We start from the raw sequence: 18,982 nt of genomic DNA, 5'->3' as shown, positions 1-18,982 counted from the left end.
CCAAAGAAAAGGGTGAGCATGCAAATAGAAGGATTTCAGGCCAATAGAAATAATGTAAAATTCTGCCCTTGAGTGATTTCTTTGCAGTTTTTCTCTCTCATCTTGTTTTGGAAAATCTGCTTCCAACTAGTGTGCCATTGTTTGGAGAGGTTTCTCGTTTGCAGATGGAAATAAAGATGCCATGTCTGCAGCAGTCTCATTTCCAAAACCTGATTGGAGAGTTTCCTTTGGGGTGTATCTTACCTTTTTCAAACTTGACCTCCTAATGGCGGGATACAGCTTTTCCTTATCTGGTACTTCATGCTGCTATGAGGCCAATATGGTGTGTTGGCAGAAATGTGCCTGTATGTTCACAGTCCTGCTGCCATGAGTTTGCCAAATCCCAAACAACAATTGCTGCTGCTGCTGCAAAAAAAAAAAATTGCCGTCTCCTGGCTCATCAGGGTCCCAAAGCACTTCAACCCCACGCTGGACAAGACCCCCAGAATAGCATGGGGAAGAGTAAGAAAGTTCTACGGACCTTGCTGGCTCACAGCGAAGGTCTTACAGGCCATCGGAAAAGTGACAGGACAGTTAGTCCAGATAACTTAAATGCTACAAGCACTTGTGCAGTATTTGGGCCTGCAGCTACTGAAGTCAACGGGGAAACGTCACTGACATCAAGTCTGAGGGATAGCCTTGTTAGTCTGTATCTGCAAAAACAACAAGGAGTCCTGTGGCACCTTAAAGGCTAACAGATTTATTTGGGCATCAGCTCTCGTGGGTAAAACACACTTTGTCAGATGCATGGAGTGGAAATCACAGAGGCAGGGAAATAAATGTGTGTACAGTGGAGTCCGGATTATCTGTTACTCGGTAATCCGACACTCTGCTTTATCCGACCCTGCAGCTCCCGGGAACTTTGTCCCCGGGAGCTGCAGGGTCGGGCGCGCCGGGAGAACAGCCCTGCTTGCTGCCCCGTTGCTCTCTTGGAGCAGCTGATGCTGCTCCTGCCGGGGACGAAGCAACGCTGGCAGGAGCGGCATCAGCTGCTCCAAGAGAGCAACGGGGCAGCAAGCGGGGCCATTCTTTCGCCCCGTGCCCTGGAGCCGCTGATGCTGCTTCTGACACCGGCACTTCATCCCCAGCAGGAGCAGCATCAGCTCCCCGTTGCTCTCTCGGAGCAGCTAATGCCGCTCTACAGTAGAGTCCCTATCATCCGACATTCGGTAATCCGACCACCTGTCGGTCCTGTTTAGGTTGGATAATTGGGACTCTACTGTACTAGCATGTCAAAAGAAGGGAGTTACTTGTCAAGTGTAAGACCAGTGTTAACGAGGCCAATTCAGTCAGGGGGGATGCCACTCACTCCCAGCAGCTGACGGGGCAGGTGTGAATACCCAAAGAGGGAAAACTGCCTTTGTAGTGAGAGAGCCATTCTAAGTCCTTATTCAATCATAATTTGATCGTGTTAAATTTGCTTTGATGTTTCCCTGTGTAGTCTGGTTTTGAAGGTTTTTTGGTAGACGGGTGGCTACTTTTAAATCTATTTCTTGAATGTCCAGGGAGTGTTCTACAGGTTTGTGTGTGTTAGCGTTCATGATTTCAGATTTGGGTCTAGGTTGGCCAATATATATGGCAGAGGGGCATTGCGGGCACATGATGGCATGTATTACATTAGTGGATGTGAAGGTGGATGAGCCCCTGATGGTGTGGCTGATGGTTCTCTGATGGTGTCACTTGTATAGACACATGGACCGAGTTGGCAACAGGGTTTGTTGCAGGGATAGGTTTCTGAGTTAGTGTTTCTGTGGTGGGGTGCATGGCTGCTGGTGGGTATTTGTTTCAGGTTGGGGGTCTGCCTCCCAAGGCCTCAGTAGAAGCCTGTTTACAATAACTTCCAAATGCAAATTGGACCAATGTTTAAAATTCCTTCCGCACAAACGAAACATGGTGCCAAAATCTGCCTCCCCCACGCAGTCCCTGCTCTCCAGCTTGCTCCTTGGGAAAAGCCTGAAGGAATGGACAGGCCTTTGCAGTGTTCCCAGAAGGCCAGCTCGTTCAGTCTCCTGGTGCGTGATGGGAGACGTTGATTCCAGAGTCCTGGATCCTCTGCTGAAGTGGTGATTTGGCTGCTCCAGGAGCCTGACATTGGCTTGTGCCACTAAGTGTCAGATCAGGCATATTGCCAGAGTGTTGCTTTTCCAGCCATTTCAGACAATGGTCACTGCAGTGCCATGTGCTTGTATTGAGAAGGCTATGCAGGAGCCAGGGGACACATCTGACTTTGCCTAGCAGGAGAAGGTGTTTTGGAGATCGAGCCTAGGAGGTGTAAAGAAACACAAACCACTGATGTTGCTCACTGTGGTCTGGTTTTTTATCCCACGACAGTATGGCTGCAGCCTCCAAACAGAGTGCGAAGCACAGCTGTCAGGATCGAACAGCAGCTGCTGAATTTAGTAGGATGTTTACTAGAAACAGGCCATGTCCGATATCCTTTGAGACGCTGAAGAGATGCTGCAGGTTACCATATGTCAGCCATCTTTAGTAGGCATCTGCTCTGCGGATCCTCCGGCCATGGCAGGAAGCTCACTTTATTTTCTCTTGGGAATGAAGATTGGACCCTCAGTGTCAGGGTTCAAATTCCTTTGCCCCTGTAGGAGATGCAAAACTTGCAGGCAGGGTTGGATTTCCCAATAGGCAGCCTAAGGATGTGCTTAGGGCACCAGCAAAGCAGAGGCACCAAAAAAAAAGAGATTTTACGGTATAGTATTGTTTTTATTTTGAATTACATACGGGGGGCACCATAATCTTTTCAGTGCTTAGGGCCTCTAAAGGTCTTAATCCAGCCCTGCTTGCAGGCAAGGGCTGAAGAACCCGAGCCCGGCACTTCCAGTTTGATGCTGCAGAGGTTGAAGAATGACATGCATTCTGTGGAAGTTGGTTTTGGAAAGTTGTGATGGGTGATTCCTGAAGCCCGCCATCAGAAGCGTAATGGCAGAAAGGTTATTGTGCTCTTTTCAGGGGAACGCAGTGCACGTGCCTCTCCCAGCCTCTTTCGGTTAATTATCTTCTTTGCCAATTCTCGGATTGAATGCAGAGCTGGTTTGAAAATGTCAGTTGAAATTAGGCAACGGGTGGTGGGGGTTTTTTGGAGAGGCGTTAATGGAAATTTTTTTTGGCTAAATGATGTTTTTGCAGAAAGGATCCACTTTGCATGGAAAAGTTTGATATTTTGTTGAAAAGAATGAACGGCTGAAAGTCGAAATATTTTGTCTGAAAAGGAAACGTTTCAGTTCAGCATGGCACTGCTCTGCCTTGTGGTTGTTGTACTTCAGTTGTTTTGTGGCACCGTTTCCCCCTATGGATTGGGCTGGGCTATCTCTACCGTGATGCACCACAGCCAGGCACCAGACATTTTTATGGTGCATCCTCCTCTGCTTATGAAGAGGAGAGCATCAGAGCAGAAAGAGGCTGGTTGGAGAGCCCAGACCATAAAGAAGAATGGGAATGTGAAGATCCAACCGTAATGAAGCACCATGGTGCCATTTTGAATGGGAATTTCGTGTTTTTGCTGAAATATTTTGGTTTTTGATATTTTGCTGAAACCCCAGTGTCTTCTGTGGGTGGGGGAGGGGACACTATTTTTCAGTCAGCTCTAATGAGATGCATCACACAGACCATCCGTACTGGAAGAACAGAACATGGCATGGTAATGCTGGGGACCTGGTCTTGGGAAAATGGGACCAACGGAGCTCCCTTCTGACCAGCTGAATTGTGTTGAGTCTGTAGTGCTTGCCTTGGCCATCGCCCAAGCGGAAAAGCCTTTTCTCCGTGGTGGGGTCGACTATGAGTGAACGTCATTGGAACCTATACAGCTGAATGCCGCAGCTCCCCTGTAGGGGTTCTAGTTAGCCAAGAGCGGGTTAACTCGGGTGCTCTGCAGTTCAAAAGAGGCAGCAGAGGCACCACGCTTGCACACAATAAGTAGTCAGTGATGGAAAAGAACTTGAATGAAAACACACTTGCATGTGTTAATAATAATAGTCTATTAATGAAGTTTCTTTAAAGGATTTGTGCATTTTCGGTTCAACCCTTCGGCAACTAAGGGAAGCCATAAAACAAGAAGTCACGCCAGTGCTGTTCCATTTCGAGCATGTCTCGTTAAACGGCATGTCCCACGTGGCCCATTGTGATGGAAGCTGAGCTGTGCCATGTGACTGTTACTTCCACTGGTGCCAGGAATGACATCGCGAGCAGAGGCTTGGTGCCCTTGCTGGTCCTGGCAGAGTGTGTAATGGTTTCTATGTAGCTGGAGAACCAATTGAAGCCGCCATTTAAAATTCTGAGTACAGTAGATCATGACTCTTCTGTCCTGTTCTTTATTGTTACACAAGCTTTATACCGAATGGGTGGGGACTCGCAGCTAAGATTTGAATCCACTATGTTGGTATCCTACTACAACTCATCTGGTTTTAAGTGACTTACTTTCTTTATTTAACCACCACATTAAAATCTCTCTCTTTTTCGTGCGTTAGGAATCTGGGCGAGCTGATCGACAGGTTTGTCGCTGATTTCAAAGCTCAAGGGCCTCCCAAGCCCAATGTGGATGAAGGGGGAGCTGTCCTGCCAAGTTGTGCTGACCTTTTTGTCTATTACAAGAAGTGCATGGTGCAGTGTTCGCAGCTCAGCACCGGCGAGCCCATGATAGCCCTGACCACCATCTTTCAGAAGTACCTCCGGGAATATGCCTGGAAAATTCTCTCTGGAAACCTGCCCAAGTGAGTTAAGTTTCCCAAAGAAGTGAGGCCTGGGGAGGCCATATGGGAAGAGATGTGTTGTGACGGTAACTGGTTAATCAATCAACACTTGTGAGTGCCAGCGTGGCACTTTGAAAGGAAGCGTATAGCCGCGGCGTGACTCTCTTTTGTACTATTATGGTGAGTTGAGAGAGGGCAGGAGGGCAAGCAGAAGAACTAGTGCTGGGATTTTCAAGAGACTGAGAATTAGCCCCTATCCCGTTGTAATTTAATGGGAGTCAGGCACTCAGCCGAGAACAATAAACACTTGAGAGCTGACTTTCAGAACTGCTTGTGCACAGCTGCCCTAAAGGCTGGTTCAGACAGGATGTAATAGTGTAGTCGATTAACCGACGAACCAGTAAGCAAAAGCATATAGGTTAATGCTATAGACTACCCGCATTTCCCCCCAACCCTTGCCAGTACAGTTTTTAGCAGGCTGGCCAGCAGCCCAGCTCAGTCCCAGCTTGCACTGGATGCTGGACCTACCCCCACTGCGGCTCTGCATTTAAAGTGTATTAGGAGCCAGGGGGCTCAGTTCCAGCTCGTGCTGGGTCCAGGAGCTCAGACCCCTCCCGCCCAGAAAGGGGCTGCCTGGGGACTATAGAATGGTCGACTAACCGATAAGAATTCACGAGGTTAATCGACTATTCAGTTAACCGATATTTAACATCCCTAGTTCAGACCCCGGTTCTCCGCTGCTCTGCACCTTGTGTGGTGTGCAAAGTGTGTGTGAAAGACCAGATAGGAAGTGTTGCATTGTATACCAGCTCCACATAGTATGAATATCAACACAAAGGGTCAAGATGCAAGGTAGTGGATTGTCAGGTGCCCTCACCTTGGGTCCTTGTGTGTGTGTCAGTCCTTTTGCACACACCTGTCCTTGTCACACATGCACACTACAAGCAAAGTTGTATAAGCACCGTTTTGAAAATTGGGACAATCAAGCGGATCCTGGTGGGATTCAGATCATTTTTGCAGGGTTCTGAAAAGGCTGGGTTGGAACTATTTGAGGAGGAGGGGAGGGATGTTTACAAACACATAATTAATTGACCGAAGCCACATGTTGTTCTGTTAAACAGGTGACAATCCAGTGAAGCCATTGGCGTCAGTATGGATTTACACTAATGTAAATAAGAGTGAAAAATTTCTCAGAGAATTCAGGGAAATCCTCAGTGTTGGTTACAGATCATGTATATATACAACTATTTGATATGCCCGGGAGCAACAGAGTGAATTTCTGAACCCAGCTAAAATGTTTTACATATGGTAGTGGGGTTGCATTTAGAAAAGTAGAAAGATGAATTTAACGTGTGTTCTCCAGCAGACCTCAGTTGCATTCTTTGAACATATGATTTTTTGTGCTCTGTTTCTGCTGTCCAAGATAAATATCGCTGTCCTATTTTTTTCAAAAAGGATTTGGATTATAGAAGGTTGAAATAGGCAGGGAATTTCCTGACTCCCAACTGTTCTGATCCTTTGATTAACTGCCGTGTATCAACAAATCAGTGGAAAATATTGGAGAGAATCTCCATATGCTGTTTTTTATTGTCGTCCTAGTTACCGCAATATTTGAAATGACTGCTAAACTCTGAGAGAGGTGTTGGAAATCTATTTAGTTAAATAGCTTATTGCCATGTTGTGTAATAGCTACTGAGATCTTACTATAGCCATGAAGTAGAGTAGTTGACAACCAAGGCAAGGTTAGCCGTGAAATGTGTATTCAATTTGATCAAGGTCTAATGTACTAGAAAGGGCTTGATTTTCCATCACTTCTTACTTCTAAGACTGGTTGTAGCTGAAACAGAAGTGATGGGCTTGATGTCAATGTTATTGGGTGAGACTCTTTTGCCTGGTTTATGCTACAGGTCAGACTAGTTCCTCCTGGCCATACAGTGTGTGAATAGTGCGCTGGGCAATGTGTGTACAGGTACCAGAAAGCACAGTTGATGGTTCAGCCTCAGTAAGTTTATCTCCCCCCAGAACAACAAGCAGCGGCGGTGGACTGACCATCACCAGCCTGCTGAAAGAAAAGGAGGGCTCGGAAGTGGCCAAGTTTACGGTAGAAGAACTTTGTCTGATCTGCAGTATCCTCAGCACTGCAGAGTACTGCTTGGCAACAACCCAACAGGTGAGCTCCCTCTCCAACACCTGTAGCATTGCATCCCATCTACCGTCTGATCAGTGCCTGTTTGCTGTGGCGTTAAGAACCCCTCCCTCCTTGGCCCCTGACTGCACCGAGTAATATTACAGGCTGTTCCATTTTAAAATCAAAGGTGGCTACTAGGATGTTAAAATGTGTTCCATTTTGTAAACGTGTAACCACTGACATATTCAACAGTTACACGATTACACGCGAGGGAGGGGAGGCGGGTGCCGGTGCTCACTGGAAACTGGCTTTTAAGCTGGCTCCCTGCAAGCACCGGCTCCCACCTGCCCAGGCTTATCGGTTAACTTTGTACACAGATACACGTCAGGACCCCAGTCGCTGCTCCTCCAATTTAAAAAGTCAGCAAGGTTCTGTGCTGAAGTTGCCATGGCGATTTCTGCTGCGTATAACGCTGTGTTAACAATTCTGGAACTGGAAGGTTAATTAAAACCACATTTCAAAGGAAAGAGAGTAGATTTTGTTGCCCTCGCTGGATCAGAACAGTTTTGTGAGTTTAACGTCAATGGGTTTCTCACTTTTGGGTAGCTCTCTTTCATACTCCATCTGTAAACTGCTTTAATCCAATAGAGGGAGAATCGTCAAAATCCCTTCTCTCATTCCCCTTCAAGGCACGTCCTAATGTAGGGCCAGGAATGTGCATCTTCACTGAGTGCCAAGAAAGGGGACACAGTGTTTCCTTGTGGCTGCTCCTCGCCATCACCATTAACTCTCCATTTAACATGCTCTCGAAATCTTAGCTTAGCGGATGTCCCTGTGTTGCTCATCATCATGGCCAGCCCACTGGGAACTGAACCGGGGAACTCCAGAGTTAAAAGCACGGGCTGCTGCTGCATTAGCTAAAGAGCCAACATCCTCCAGCTGCAGCTATAACAGACTCATAGCCTCGGCACATCTGGCACAAATGGGGTTCTGTAACGCACATTGATCAGTGGGTTACACACCTCTTCAGGCGAGTTCACCCCAAAGTACGTTGTCATGTTAGGCTTGTGTGTGGAACTGGACCAGAAACGCTGGCTTTCACAGGGCATTAACGCTTCAGTGACACAACACTATGGGTGTACAGCAGCGGGTTTCAGACTGGGCTGGGACTCTGAGGTGGGTTGCAACTAGGGATGTGAAAGGTTAACCGGTCAGCATCACCCTAGACAGGTGATGCTTCCCAGTTGCGGTTAACCAGTAACCGATGGGGGCTGGAACAACTCCTGCCTGCCATGGGCCAGGGACTGCTCCAGCCCTGCCGGAGGCTTGCCATAGATTGGGGTTGGTTGCTCTCACATCTGGAGCAGCCTTTGTGTGCAGGGAGTCTGGGCCCACCAAAGGAGGGGATGGTTCAGTGGGGGCTGGGAGGCTGGAGCTGGCGGCAGCCCGAGCCCCAACACGGGGCTGGGGATAGGAGCCGCATGGGCTAGGGGCTGCTCCAGCCAGGTTGGAGTGGTCCCTGGCTCAGATCTCGTTTTAGTCGGTTAACCTGTTAGGTTGATCTAACGTTTAACTGGTTAACTGATTAACCGGGATTTTCCATCCCTAGTTGCGACCCCCTTTGAATGGCGTCACCAGGGCTGGCTTAGACTCTCTGAGACCAGGGCTGAAGCCTGATCGCAGTCTGCGGCCAAACCAGAGAGCTTAAGCCGGGGGTCACGTTTCAGGCTCTGTGGCTAGGCCTGAAGCCTTATGCTTGGGTTTTAGCCCCCCCCACAAGTGGGGCGTGGGTGGGCTCATCTTCTGCCCCTCTTGCTGAGGTCATGAAGTCATTTTTGTTGTCAGAAGGGGGGTCACTGTGTAATGAAGTTTGAGAGCCCTGGTCTGGAGCTTCGGAGACATGGGAAATCTTGATTCCGGTTACCGTTACAATCTCAGACACGTTGCAATAGTCTAGGGCCCTTTCCTGATGTAAGAAGCTGGTGTTTCCAGGAGCGTAGGCAGCTAAGCGATGAATTTAGGTAGAAAATCTGATTTCTGTCTGTTACACATTTTGTCCCGACAGCTGGAAGAAAAGCTCAAAGAAAAAGTGGATCCAAGTCTCATGGAACGAATCAACCTGACCGGAGAGATGGACACATTCAGCATGTACGTCCAGCAGGGCACCTTTCCATAATGCTGGCCAATGTTATAGCTCATCTGTTCAGTGGTGCAGGCCAGGCCAGTGCTAGCAGAACAGCAGGTAGATAATGCCATGGCGACTGGAGATGCCATCGTGCTGAAGCCTGGGCGTAGGGTTTTCCCAGGGGAAAACGCAGTCTCTTTCCTGGATCGCCCAAGAGCATGCGTGATATTGACCACAGACATAGTGGTTCCCCACTGTTATGGCCAAAGGAACAAAACGACTGAGGAGGAAAGGAAATAGTGAGCTCCCATCTGGAATAACACTTGCATTTTGGCAGCTGCCTGAGATTGCTGTTACATTTCAAGCAGGAAGCCATCCTGGTACATTCTCCTTCCTGCAGTCATTTCCCAGTGTAAATCAGAAACATTTTCATGATCATCGAACATTATTTCATGTGGCATAAAAGGATCGGCCCAAGATGCAAGGTCCTTGCCTTTAAGGAATGTAATTGAGGGGAAACGGTGATCATGCATTAAAATGAATTTTTTCCTATTGCCTATCTTAAAAAGCCCATCACTGGCTCCTTCCATCCGAGGACCTCAACTCTCTAGCCATTTAGCCTCTGAGGGAAGGTAGTCATCTTATCCCCATCTTCTTCCAGGTGAGAAACCTGAGCCACAGAGCCATTAATTGGCTTGCCTAGGGTCCCGCAGATACCCCGACTCTCTGATCTTAGTCACAGAACCTCAGTTCCTTGAAATTCTAATGGAACGAGGGTTTAATCAAATGTATGCGCTTGCTGATGCTTCTCACCACCCCTGGAGCTGTGATTTAGTGAGGATAGCAAGCCCATGCTGCTCTGCTGCTACCAGAAATGCTGTTTGAAGTTTTTTCCTGTCTGGCTCTGGCTAAGACAGTCCCTTCTCTCTCACTGTAATGGGCGGGATCCTTACCAAAATTCCCACGCAAGATTTTCATACGCTTTAGGGTTCCTGCTGCTTCTTTGGCCTGGTTTCCTTTAGGGATGTTAATGGCTAACCGATTATGGTTAACCAATAGGGGCTGGAGCAGCTTCGCATCCGACCATACCTCCCCTGTTTAATTGGTTAACCAGTTAAACTTAACGTTTAACCAGCTAACTAATTATACGGGATTTTACATCCCTAATTTCCTTCTGATCTGAGCAAACTCCCTTTCCCTGCGCGCACTCTCAAATCCTAACTCAGAAGAGCAGATCCCTGGTCTCTGAGGTTAGAAAGACGTTCCGTGGCATGGTTGAGGCAGCAAAGCAAATTAACCCAGAATTGGGAATGTGATTTGCCATTCTGCCGTGTGGTAGATTCTCCTAATACAGGCAACAGGAGGGCGTGTGCTGCCTTCTGCCATGACCTGTTCTTACAAGCCAGCTATTTTGCGTCCCCTGTCAGTTGTGGTTGTCTCGCGTGGCTGCTAATGAGATGAGGTTTTGGGAATTGTTTTGACAGACTGTTCACACATGGCTTTAAAGTTGGACCTTTAAGGCTGATGCATCTCATAGCAGAGGCTTTTAATGGCCCTTAAATCAAAGTAGCACTTCAGCCAGCATCTGGAAAGTGTAGGACATGCCTATGAATCTCAATTTGATATATATAGGCATTTTCTTTAAACAATAAGCAAGTCCTTTCTACTGGGATCTGGTGCCTAGTTATGCCCAGAAGTAAATAAAGCCATAAAATGTTTCTGGTGACACACCCTGTCCTCTGTTTTACCACACATGTCATTAGGGCTAGCAGCTGATTGTTTTTGGGTTTTTTTCATTGTAATTGCATAAGAAAAGGGGGAAATTGTTGGAATGCATGTAAAGAATTTGTATTAGCAATTAGCTAGGGAAACGTTTGTCATTGGAATGAGCGTGCAGGTCATTTAGGAAATGACAGGATGGTAACAAACAGTCTCTTCTTGAGGCAAACTTGGAGAACAAATTGAATTGTGGTCTGAACATGGAACCAAGAAACTCGTAAGGGTCTCTCCCCAGCTCTGCCTCTGTGTGACCCTGGGCAAGTCACTTAGGGATGGATTTCTTAAGGGTTTGTTCTGACCCTCTTGAGAGGGTGTCGAGTTTGAATTTCTCTGCCTCCTTGGAAAAAGCCAGTCTTAGTGTCTCCATATCTTGGTGTCACCCATGGGCAGCAGGTGAAAGTCCACCTGGGAAAGACTAGCCCTGCCCCTGGAGTCTAGCCCCGCCCACCCGCAGGCCCATACTTCCTGGCCACCTGGAGGGCCAGGGCTGCAGTGCTGTGAACCCAGCCCCAGCAAGGGAGCTGGGGACCCAGCCTTCCCTGGTGGCCAGGGCGGGTAGGCAATTCTGAGAAGGCTGTGCCTTCCCTTGCCCACATTACCAGCCGCCCATGGGGTCACCATCTGTAAAACGGGCTAGAGACACCTCTCTCGCAGGGGTGATGTGGGTTAATTGGGCTGTAAGCTCCTCAGGGGACAGCCTGTCTGTGTCTGCGGAGATGTTTGTATAACCCTGAGCTCAGCAAGGCCCCAGGTCGGGACAAGGATTCTGGGCACACAGCTGATAACGCGCTCTGCGTTTGCTGCTCGGTGTGTGCTGTGCTGGAAATCAGGCGCTGCTGCAATCCCATTGCTCCTGTAAGCCCCTTGGGCCGATCTTAAAAAGCGGATTCCCCCCTCCGCTCCCTGACTTGATCTCTACTGCTCTTTATACAAGACTGGGCCTGGTGACAGAGCCCTAGGTAGGCTCCTAACATATGGAGACCAGTCAGGAGCAGCTTCCTTTCTGTTAAACTGGCCATGATTTATTTTGGTGCTAGACCACAACTATTTCCTATATCACACTGGCAGCAGCTGCCCTGTAGGACTCGCACGTCCCCAGGCAGCTCTGCTACCTTGGTACTACTGGAGCTTGTGTAATTTCCTTGGGGGGTAAATCCTGGGGTGCCAACCAGATGTCAGAAAGGCACACCCGCTAAGGAGTGATGGCCGCAGGTATTTTCCTTTGAGTGCAAATGCCACATAAGAGTGTTACAGGCAACAGGCACTTCAGCTCGAATAGTTTTCAGGCTGCGTTTGGCAGGCTTGCCTGTCAAGGTGGCTTTTTAGAAACATGCTGGATAGGAGCAATTTTTCTATATTGCGTACTGCTCCTGTTGTCACGTGTGTTGAGCTCTACTGGAGAGCTTTGACAGCTTGCCTGGTCTGTTGGGGAGGAGTAAATTGATAGCCGGTTGATGGCATTCATCTGTGTCGGGTTGGAAATCTTATTTGGGGTCGGGGGGCTGCTGATCCACAGAAAAATGAGTCAGAGGCCGCACACAAGTGAAAAGCTAAGAAGGAGAAACTAAGAAAGACAGAGACACTCCCCACATTCCCCTTGCACACCAGAGCCTAGGGGGCCCCAGGCTAGTACATTTTGTGTGCTCCAGCCCCATGGGGAGGTGAGGGGGAGCTGGAGCACTAGCACGGGCTCCCCAGTGCTGGGGGGGGGGAGCCCCAAGCTTTGAGGGCTAGATCCAGGTAAACCAGGGACCGCATCCAGCCCCTGAGCCTTAGGTTCCCCACCCTGATCTATGTCAATAATTGGATTTAAATGTGTAAAGAAAAAACTCCATCTCTTGAGCTGGTAACTTGCAAAGCAGCTTCTACAGAATTTTGCTGATGGGGGGTGAGTGGGAAAGAAAGCAGCAGTCACGGTTTCTCACGCACTCATCAAGTTCCAGTTAGGCTCGCATCATTTGCAAGGTAAATAGCAAACCATGGTCGTGGGGAACTAAGAGGTCACTTAAAAAAGGCTTGAGGCTTGTTCTGAGGTTAAAGTTGGTTTCTTTTGTGGGTGATTTGCCTGTGCACCTCCAAGCGAAAGTCTGCTATAAAAGCACTACGGGGCCACCTGTTCTTCCACTGCTGTTTTAGGTCAGGGTGGGTGGGGAACCACTTTTGGGTCAGGGCTGCTGACGCACAGTGAAAAGCAAAAACTCCTCCTCCCGCAAAAAAAAAACCCCTCACTGACATGGCCCCTTGACCGAGGAGAACGACACTCCCCACATTCCCCTCACACCAGAGCGTAAGGGGGCCCAGGCTAGCAGATTTTGTGTGCTCCAGCCCCACAGTGGGGCAGAGCAGGAGGGAGCTGGTGCGCCAGTGCGGGCTCCCCAGTGCTGGGTGGGGAAAGGGCTGAGCCTTGGGGGCCAGATTCAGGCACGCCAGGGGCCACAGCCAGCCCCCAGGCCTTAGGTTTCCCCGGCCCTATTTTAGGTTAAGCATCCTCTACTGGCCCATGGTTCTTAAGTCCAGACTTTAGTGCAAGGGGATCAAATCTGGCTCTAAGTAATATTAGTCGTTTTTTACACAATCCGTAGCTTATTCTGCCCTGTAACTCTGGGGAGCCTAGAACAATGGACTGGTACATCTCTAGACATGCTATGCTGAAAGGAGGACACATTCGGAACTCATCCAGATGCACAGTCTTAGCTCCTTTATTTAAAAGCCTTTTTGTAAGTGTCTCCAGCTAATATTGCACGGGAAGAACAAAATATCCAGTGGAAGCCACCCCGATGCGGCATGGTAGAGAACTGCCTATTGGAAATGAAATAGTCATTGTAAAAAGGCTGGTGGAAGTGGCTTCATAGATGCAGGAAGTAAGGGTGTGGGGGGTTTGCTGCAACACCTGTCTGGAAGTGGTTTCCAGCATATGCCAGGTTTTCCGTTTGGTTCAGTGGCTCTCAGCACCCCCACTATACAAATTGTTTCAGCCCCTGGAAGTGATCTGGTACAAGACTGGGATCCCATTCTCCTTCTGTATAAAAGTGTGTCTGTGGATTATCCCACCGCTGTCATCCGCATGCACAATGTCTTGGGCTCTAAGTGCAAATTCTAGCAGTGCACCTCTTCACACTGCAGTACATGTGCAGCCTGCATTTTTGTCTCCTCTACCATTCAGAGAAGTCCGTGTTGGTGCTGGCTTACTGAGTTCTGTTGTAACGCATGCACTTGACTTTTGCAGCGTGATCTCCAACAGCATACAGCTGTTAGTGCAGGACTTGGATGCAGCCTGTGACCCGGCCCTCACTGCAATGAGCAAGGTAAGTTTTTAAGAGGTTGCCTTCGGTTGTGCTTTGCACCTGTTGCTCGGTGACACTGTTCGGTTTCACTCTGGGTGTTTCCTTTGCCCTATTCTGTGAATAACTGTGTGGTACTGGCTTCTGTTTTTAAAGCTGCCACTGTTTTATAACTCCAGGCACGTTTCATTTCCGACAAACTCTTGTGTGACTCCGGTAAGAGCTTCTGTTCTCTTGCAGCTCAGTGAACCACATGAGCAAAATATCTGAATAAATATTCATCCCTGTCCTTCCTTTCAGCTCTCCCTGCTTGTGGGAATCTTGGAGAGTGGGAGAAATTTGATTAGCTCTAAATGCCACATGCAACTTTGTGGGTCTATCTTCTCTACACCAGAAGCTTTACCAAGCCTTTTCTGCTCTCTTGTTTAATGCTAGTCTGTGACTTGTTTGCCAGAGGTACCCGAAAGGCAGAATAGGCCTGGATTTTGCCGTGTCATTTCTCTAACACTTCCAGTGACACGTGGCACTGTGACAGCAGAAGCCCAGCCTTTCTTTATGGTCATGTCATCACTCCAGGGAAGATTGACACTGCTGCAATCGATCTTCCGGAGTTCTATTTAATAGGTCCAGTAAAGACCCAGTAAATCAAACTCAGAGGGGGCCCCCATCAGCGGCTGGCGCTCCTGTGAGAAGTAAAGGAAGCCAATGGGAACGTTTACTCCCATCGGCCTCCTGCTCTGGGATAGCAGAGAAACACAAATCAAGGTACATCAACTTGAGCTACGTAATTAACATATTTGGAGTTCCATATGTTAATCCGACCGTCCCCTTTAGTGTAGGCGTGGCCTGAGTCACCAGCTCTTTTGGGTTTTGGGCAATTGCCTTGTCCTCTTCTACTCGTCAGTCGAAATGTAGAGCTGTGTGTGTGTCTCCAGAGTGTTGTGAAAAGCCCACATTGCTTTCAGGTGAGGACACCGAAAGTAGGTTGAACTTACTGGTGGGGTTTTCTCCCAATTAGAAATATTAAGCAGAGGTCTCTATTTTGTAGCAACGATGCACTTCCTAGCTGCCATGAGTTTGAACAGCATTTTGGTTGGTGATGTATTCCAGCTGTAACTACCCTCCACTCCCAGTGAGTGAGAGTTGGAACGCAGCTCCAAACAGAATTTGTATGTCCCAGTGGAAAGAGGGTTTTTCGAGGGAAAATAACACTGGGGGGTGAGGGGATTAGCGCTTCAGGTGTTGCTTATGTGCCCTGTCAGTCCCTCAGATGCTCTTACCCCCACTAAGACAGTATGTCCAAACCACTGGGCTTTGGTTGTTTATACCAGAGCAAAACCACAGGGCTGGGATAGCAGCAGATGGTTGGCCATTTATTTTTATCTTTGGAACACCAGCAAAATGAAATCCATGTGAGGGGAATGATTGGCTATAAACAAGCTAAGCACGGTGAAACTTGCTAAGTAAATACTTGTCATTTGCACACCCTTCCTCTATGTGCAGCAAGCCAGCAGTGTGTGAGTTTTACTGGTATTTTGAAAGAGCTGGATTTGATGTAAGATTTTTTTTTAACTTTCTCAAGACCTAATTATTGTCTCTAGCTGAATTACAAAGACATTAACATTCGGGCAAGTAAAATTTCATTTACTTTTGGAGGGAAGAAGGATGTGCCTATGAATCCACTCTCATTTTCCTGTAATATGAATAGATGTCTGTTCCAGAGCCCTTGCTATTCCTTAGTTCAGATCTTTTACCGTACCCTCAGAAATCTGCAAGGCAGACCAGTCTGGGTTCTTTTGTAATTCTGCAACATGGCTGTTTTCTTGGGAAAGAATTTGTTAGAAGTGAATTATGAAATACCCAAGCATCTAAGCATAGCTTGGCTTCGTTATTCATAGAGAGATTTCACATGGAAAATAAATAATGTGAATATCCATTTCAGATGGAAATGGTCCCGTTTTTTCTCTCTCGAATATTTTGGGCAAATCTTAAGTGAAGATAGAACTCCACCTTCTAAAATGTGTAGTCTTTGGGCATCAGCTGTGCTTCTGAGTAGATAGTTACTTTTAATAACTGCTCCAATAGCTATTGTGGGGCACAACCTGTGTTTTATGGTGTCTTCTCCTAGCCCTTCAATTTTAGAGGTGGCATTTATAATTGGCATGCTCTAAGTACAGATGGTGCTGTGGAAAGGCAGAAAGACAGCACTCTCCAAGAGCTTCATCTGATGTGCATAAAAAGGGCGCACAGGGCTAACAATTGAAGAGCAAGCATAGGCGTGCGCACAGGGTGTGCCGGGTGTGCCTAGGCACACCCTAATGTCTCAGGCCTGCTAGCGGCTGCTGGAGGAGGAGAGGAATTTGTGATGGGGCGCCACAAACCCTCACTTTAAATTCCCCACGGCCATCTACGGGGCACTATGGGGCAGAGAGAACGCATGCGTGGTGTGCTGTAACGCTGCGCAACAGGTGAGAGGGGAGACGCCCGGCCGTGGCGTGACGTCACGGCCCGGGACTTTCAAACCGTGTGGCCCAGCTTCAGAAGCAGCTGAGGCCCTACTACAAATGCTGGCCAGCCCGAGCCATTTTTGCACTCTCGGCCCCGCAGCACCACCCCTTATGCACCCGGGGGTGCCCCTGCCCGGCAGCACTGCACAGCCCCCCGAGGCACCTTTCCCCCAGCCTGGCAGCACCGCACAGCCCCCCCGAGGTGCCCTGGGAACACTGTGCAGCCCCCCCTTGAGGTGCCCCCCCAGCCCGGCAGCACCGCGCCCCCCCCCCCCCGAGGCACCCCGGGGATGCCCCTGCACGGCCCGGCAGCACTGCATGGCCCCCCTGAGGCGCCCCGGGGACGCCCCTGCCTGGCCTGACACCACCGCACGGCACTCTGGGGGCGCCCCAGCTACGGCCTGGCCGGCCTGTAGCTTGGGCCAGCTCTGACTCCAGCCCCACGAATTGGAAGGCAGAAGCCAAAGGTAAGGAAGAGAAGGGGAGAGGAGGGAGAAAAATAAGAGGAAGGGGTGGGAGAGGAAGGGGATTGTGTTGAAGGGAGGGGGCAGGTCAGGAGAAGAAAGGGGAAAGTGCTAAGGGACAGGGTAGAGGAGAGGCAAATGCGAGGGGCCAAGTAGAGACAATGAGGAAAAGGGCAGGAGGGGAGGTGTCAGTGGGAGGGGGGACAGGGTGATGCTGGGAGAGGAGAAGGTAAGGGCATTGGGGGCTAGAGGGGAGAAGGGGAGGTGCTGGGAGAAGGCTTGAAAGAAGGGGTGGGCATGAGGAAGGCAGGGATGGAACAAGGCATGTGTGAGGGCAAAGGGGCATGAAGGGAATGAGGGCAGAGGGTGGTGAGGGGGTGGGCATCAGGAAAAAAGGGGGCAGGGGCAGTGAGGGAAGGGAGAGGCACCAGGAGGGTGCAGAGGTAAGGGAAGGTGCAGGTGCCAGGGGATTCTGGGGGTGAAGCAGAAGGGCAGACACCTGCAGGGGAGGGACCAGCACCAGAGGAGAGAGGCAGGGCAGGTGTGTAGAGGGAGGTGTTAGGAGAGGGGATGAGGAGGGGTAGATCACATGATCAGAGTGGGGCTACTGGAGGAGTAGGCACGGGGGGAGAGAAGGGCTGGTGGAGGGGGGCAGGTCGCAGGAAGGCTGAGGGCAGTGAGAAGGGCAGGAGTCAGGACAGCAGAGGAGGGTGAGGGGTTGGGGGGCAGCAGGCACCAGGGGAGCTGATGGAGCAAGGGGAGGAGACAGGGCAGCAGAGAGAAAAGGTAGAGGTTTATGAGATATTTATTAATAACTTGGGTGCCACAGTGGCACATCCGAACAAGCCACATGAACTCAGTACTGGTGCACAACACAAAATTCATTCTGCTCATCGGAGGAAACTCTTAGAGGGAACACTTCCCCCCGCCTCTCCACTCCGAGTTAATGTCTCACACATTGGGGTAATGCAACTGCAGGATAGTTGCATGAGGGGAGTTTTGGGGGAAGGGCAAACTAATCCCTATTGGTAGGAGGATAGTGGGAAAAGTCCTTGGGGGGGGGGGGGGGGTCACATGACACCTTTTGGTCATGTGTCCATCTTGCCCAGAGAGTGTTACCTCCAGAGGTGTGGCCAATGGGGGTCAAAGTACATTTTTAAAAAATTCTTTGGGTGCACACCCTAATGAAATGTGCTGCACACGCCTATGACAGCAAGAATGTGTAGACACAACAGTGACAGGCAGGCAGCATTGGGAGAGTTTGATGAAAGTGGGTTTGAAGGAAAGAGCGGGAAGTTGTTGGTTGCAACTGGATTTGGAAGGTTCTTCAGGTGCAGAGAGGGCATGAAAAGATGTAAAGCGAGAGAGAAAGTAGTTCAGGGACAGCCTTACGCGTTGAAGGAGCAGAGGGAATGGGTGGCATGGAGGCATTATTGTATTACCTGGAAACAGTCTGCAGTGGTAGGTGCCTTACGGATGAGTTAGACAAGTGGGTTTTGCCCCTAACGGTTGGTGGCCTGGTTGTGAAAGCTGAAAAGTAGGTGGGAAACCATCGTGAGAATGAGGATGAGAAACTTGACTTGGATGCAGAAAATGAGAAGAGACTCAGCACAAAACGTCCAGTAGTGACCCGTGGCAGGCGTTGGGAGAGGTCTTTTGCTCAAGGGTCTGTGTGCATGTGTCTGTCATGCATAGAATGTGCAGTGCACTAGCGAACGCTTGTTATGCACATCTGCCAGCAGAAAAGCTGTGATTTGTAGTCTGACATAACTCACAAAGCTGAACGTTTCTCAGCATGAGGAACAAAACTTGCAAAATAAACACTATTGCAACGAAGCGGCCACATTGCTGTAACGTGAACTGCCTTCATCGGAACATTTGTTATGAATTTGTATCATAAAAATCCAGGACTTCTGCAGCTCTAGTTACATAGCAAACCACCCGAGTTTTGCTGGTGGG

General features: G+C 49.2%; 1 protein-coding gene across 2 annotated transcripts in view; it reads left to right on the top strand.

Annotated features, from left to right (window-relative positions):
- VPS53 (VPS53 subunit of GARP complex) overlaps nucleotides 1-18,982 on the top strand; it is a 114,038-nt gene that overhangs the window by 71,140 nt on the left and 23,916 nt on the right. For both annotated transcript variants that reach the window (XM_075904662.2, XM_089772148.1), the window contains exons 14-17: nucleotides 4,518-4,760; nucleotides 6,762-6,909; nucleotides 8,933-9,015; nucleotides 13,998-14,076. In XM_075904662.2, coding sequence (XP_075760777.2) covers nucleotides 4,518-4,760; nucleotides 6,762-6,909; nucleotides 8,933-9,015; nucleotides 13,998-14,076 — 553 coding nt within the window. The remainder of the gene's footprint in view (nucleotides 1-4,517; nucleotides 4,761-6,761; nucleotides 6,910-8,932; nucleotides 9,016-13,997; nucleotides 14,077-18,982) is intronic.

This window comes from Pelodiscus sinensis, chromosome 21 (genome assembly GCF_052426305.1).
Source record: "Pelodiscus sinensis isolate ZL-2025 chromosome 21, ASM5242630v1, whole genome shotgun sequence".
NCBI classification, from domain to species: domain Eukaryota; kingdom Metazoa; phylum Chordata; order Testudines; family Trionychidae; genus Pelodiscus; species Pelodiscus sinensis.
This window is presented reverse-complemented; position numbering and strand designations above follow the sequence as displayed.